At 45.9% G+C, this 4,455-nt stretch overlaps 1 protein-coding gene across 2 annotated transcripts in view; it reads right to left on the bottom strand.

Annotated features, from left to right (window-relative positions):
• Positions 1–433: 433 nt before the first annotated feature.
• LOC121841130 (noelin-2-like) overlaps positions 434–4,455 on the bottom strand; it is a 97,669-nt gene continuing 93,647 nt past the window's right edge. For both annotated transcript variants that reach the window (XM_042307528.1, XM_042307527.1), the window contains exon 6: positions 434–1,634. In XM_042307528.1, coding sequence (XP_042163462.1) covers positions 960–1,634 — 675 coding nt within the window. In that variant the 3' untranslated portion in view covers positions 434–959. The remainder of the gene's footprint in view (positions 1,635–4,455) is intronic.

The raw sequence follows: 4,455 nt of genomic DNA on the forward strand, positions 1-4,455 counted from the left end.
TGTCAGTGTTGTCTGGGACCTCAGTTCTCTGCCTCAATGCTAATGTTTTCACATTTATCTTTACAATTTTCACATCTCTCTCTCTCTCTCTCGCTCTCACACTCTCCAATCCCTTCACACCTCTTTCCTTTTCATCCACACTGTTTATGATCACTCTTGTTCTTTCACGGGCAGATCACCTTGGAAACAACAACATTGAGGCTGTATTCAGACTGTATGTAAACAAACTGAGATCTTCAGGTAGTGAGAGCTCAAGATGGACATGTTATTTTGAGTGTTGTTTCTTCTGTCCCGTTAGGATGATTATTGAAGGAAATGGAGCTTTCATAATGAAAATCAATTTTAAAAATGAGCTATTTCAGCTCTCAAAGAGAATACTGGTGGACAGACTCTACTGAAGAGGCGGGAGCCACAATAAAGGACAACGTTTTAAATGGTAAAGGTTGATATTTATTTCTCATCACAAATAAAAAGAACCATGCTTACTCATCACAGAAAAGGAAATCAGAAAGTCTGTATATATTTACTGACCTTGCTGTCGGAGTGTATTTTTTCTGAATGAATAACAGCAGTCTATGAAGAAGATTGAAATGCTTTAAAAAAGTCCAAGCCTCCTTCCGTCCATCTGCCTGCCTGCCCCCCCCCATCCATAACAGCATTATAGTTTTGTTGTGTGTTCGGTCTGACTCTGCCTCTGGGTTAGCCTGGTCCCAGAACTGTGCTATCTTTCCAACACATATGGTCAATGTCACACTAGGAGTTGTCAAGACAGCACAACAGACCCGAGACCAGGCTAGCTCTGGGTGTCTCTGGAGGCTTGTAAACGGAGGACGGCTCATAGCAATGACTGGAATGGAATCAATGGAATGCTTGTTTGATATCGTTCCATTCATTCCATTCCGTCCATTACAATAGGCCCGTCCTCCGATGTAAAGTGACACCAGCCACCCCTGGTGTCTCTAGTCCCCAGCGGTCTTAACGACCTGGAACAGAGTGACGTTGTAGAGCACCTGGTGTCCGTTGTTCCAGGTGTACAGCACCCTCTCCCTGGGGTTATAGTCCATCATGGAGATGTGGGAGTACTGGTTATGGAAGGGGATGTCTGTGTACTCGTAGCTAGAGGAGTTGGTGTAGTAGGCGAAGTAGATCTTAGCCCCGGCCAGGTGGGAGTTGGTGACGTACAGCGTGCTACAGATCATGAAAGACTCTCCGGCGCTGCGCTTGGGGAACCCTGTGTCCCACGTCTGCAGCACCTCCAGGCTCTGCGGTTCCAGGCGGCTGATGACGATGTTGCCGGCGTTGGGGATGGTGGTGTAGACGGCCCACAGGCCGTTCTCGTCTGCCATCAGGTCGATGTCTGAGGAGCCTCCCCAGGAGTAGGGGAAGGTGTTGTTGTAGCCGGCCCCACTGAGACTGCGCTGCACCAGAACACTGCGGGACCTGAAGTGGTACTTGATGATGATGTTGCTCTGGTACTTGTTGTAGTACAGGGAGCCATTGTAGACCACGTGGCCGGTCCCCGCCCAGGGGTGTGGCAGCAGGTGCTGAACGAAGTTCTGGCCTTTCATGAAGTCGTTTAGGGTGCGGTACTCCAGGACACGACGACCTTTAAAGTAGCCATCCATGGACCACACCTAGAGAGACAGAGAGGGTGTAAACATAGTGATAACGTTGTGCTCCATTACATCAGAGGTGTCTGATCTTCAGTCATGGAGTGTCAGTGTGGTCTTTCTTCCTGGATAACCTGCCTACGGCGGTGCCCTGAGCAAAGTGTGTGTGTGTTCATACGAGCGAGCGTAGGTGTGTGCATTTGAGTGTGTTTGTGTGGTGTACGTGCAGTGCGTACAGTGCTATTGATCTCCTGTGTGTGTGTGCGTGCGTGTGTGTGTGTGGACATGTTTAACTATTCAGAAGTCCCCACAAACAAAAATTTGACCAACCGGGGACATTTTTTTAGTCCCCACAAGGTCAAATTAGGGTTAAGATTAGAATTAGTGTTAGGGTTAGAATTACGTTAAGGTTTAGGGTTAGGAGCTAGGGTTAGGGTTAGGAGCTATGGTTAGTTTTAGGATTAGGGTTAGGAGCTAGGATTAGGGTTAGGGTTAGGAGCTAGGGTTAGGGTTAGGAGCTAGGGTTAGTTTTAGGGTTAGGGTTAGGAGCTAGGGTTAGTTTTCTGGTTAGGGTTAGGAGCTAGGGTTAGTTTTAGGGTTAGGGTTAGGAGCTAGGGTTAGTTTTAGGGTTAGGAACTAAGATTAGGGTTAGGGTTAGGAGCTAGGGTTAGTTTTAGGGTTAGGGTTAGGAGCTAGGGTTAGTTTTAGGGTTAGGAGCTAGGGTTAGGTTTAGGGTTAAGGTTAGGTTTTTGGGTTAAAGTTAGGGTTAGATTTAGGGTTAGGAGATAGGGTTAGATTTAGGGTTAGGAGATAGGGTTAGATTTAGGGTTAGGAGATAGGGTTAGTTTTATGGTTAGGGTTAGGAGCTAGGGTTAGTTTTCGGGTTAGGGTTAGGAGCTAGGGTTAGTTTTAGGGTTAGGGTTAGGGTTAGGGTTAGGAGCTAGGGTTAGGGTTAGGAGCTAGGGTTAGTTTCAGGGTTAGGGTTAGGAGCTAGGGTTAGTTTTCTGGTTAGGGTTAGGAGCTAGGGTTAGTTTTAGGGTTAGGGAGCTAGGGTTAGTTTTAGGGTTAGGAACTAAGATTAGGGTTAGGGTTAGGAGCTAGGGTTAGTTTTAGGGTTAGGGTTAGGAGCTAGGGTTAGTTTTAGGGTTAGGAGCTAGGGTTAGGTTTAGGGTTAAGGTTAGGTTTTTGGGTTAAAGTTAGGGTTAGGGTTAGATTTAGGGTTAGGAGATAGGGTTAGATTTAGGGTTAGGAGATAGGGTTAGTTTTATGGTTAGGGTTAGGAGCTAGGGTTAGTTTTAGGGTTAGGGTTAGGAGCTAGGGTTAGTTTTAGGGTTAGGGTTAGGAGCTAGCATTAGGGTTAGGGTTAGGAGCTAGGGTTAGGGTTAGGAGCTAGGGTTAGTTTCAGGGTTAGGGTTAGGAGCTAGGGTTAGTTTTCTGGTTAGGGTTAGGAGCTAGGGTTAGTTTTAGGGTTAGGGTTAGCTAGGGTTAGTTTTAGGGTTAGGAACTAAGATTAGGGTTAGGGTTAGGAGCTAGGGTTAGTTTTAGGGTTAGGGTTAGGAGCTAGGGTTAGTTTTAGGGTTAGGAGCTAGGGTTAGGTTTAGGGTTAAGGTTAGGTTTTTGGGTTAAAGTTAGGGTTAGATTTAGGGTTAGGAGATAGGGTTAGATTTAGGGTTAGGAGATAGGGTTAGTTTTATGGTTAGGGTTAGGAGCTAGGGTTAGTTTTAGGGTTAGGGTTAGGAGCTAGGGTTAGTTTTAGGGTTAGGAGCTAGGGTTAGTTTTAGGGTTAGGAGCTAGGGTTAGGTTTAGGGTTAGGGTTAAGGTTAGTTTTTTGGGTTACGGTAAAGGTTAGGAGATAGGGTTAGGTTTAGGGTTAGGGTTAAGGTTAGGTTTTTGGTTTAAGGTTAGGGTTAGGAGCTAGGGTAAGGTTGAGGGTTAAGGTTAATGTTAAGGTTTTGGGTTAAGGTTAGGGTTAGAAATAAGGTTAGGGTTAGGGATGGGTCAGAATACAGTTCGGGTTAGGGTTAGTGGTTAGGGAAAAGAGGATTTTGAATGGGACTGAATTGTGTGCCCCCACAATGTTAGTTGTACACTGTGTGTGTGTGTGTGTGTGTGTGTGTGGGAGTGAATAAGTTGTCTGTATACAGCCAACCACACTGCTCTCTGCTCTCTGCCCTTTTCCAGTCCACACTTACAGAAAATCAATCCTTTTAGCGTCTCTTTCTGTCTTTTCTCTCTCTACTGAGAATGACTGGATCAGGACATTGACAGATCAGCCCCCTTTATGACCCAATCTCCACTCATCCCCTGGCCTCTCCACTATTAATTGATTCAATTAAACCACAGTCAGCTCACATATGTACTTTTTGCTCTTAATGTATCAGGCAAGGATTTAGGTCCTAACTACTTGCTTTCAGGCTGATCCCCGGAGGGAGGGAGGGAGGGAGGGTTAGGACAGGAGCCGGGGTGGTGCTGGAATAGCAGCTGAATTATGGAGGAGGGAAGATTATGGAGCATTAAGTATTATTTCCCGTTTTCACTGTTAAACGAGTCCCTAGAGCATGGAGGGGCTTTGCTTGAGCACTAGTTGGGACACTCACAGGCAGACAGGCATGTCTGAGAGAGAGCTTTTTTGTCATGTAGCATTTGGGAGGCAGTATGGCGCAAATTACATTTCACTCTCAGGAGCCAATGACATTTCCGCTCCCAAATGTGATCACAGTGATGGATATGGGCGTTAATGTGATACTCCTTGGATGTACAGTATATGGGCTATAGGATCAGTGACTGATGTGAATTCTAACGTGATGTCAGTGAGCAACGTGATCATTAAACACAGTAGTCTGCA

This window comes from Oncorhynchus tshawytscha, linkage group LG27 (genome assembly GCF_018296145.1).
Source record: "Oncorhynchus tshawytscha isolate Ot180627B linkage group LG27, Otsh_v2.0, whole genome shotgun sequence".
In the NCBI taxonomy this organism is placed as follows: Eukaryota; Metazoa; Chordata; class Actinopteri; order Salmoniformes; family Salmonidae; genus Oncorhynchus; species Oncorhynchus tshawytscha.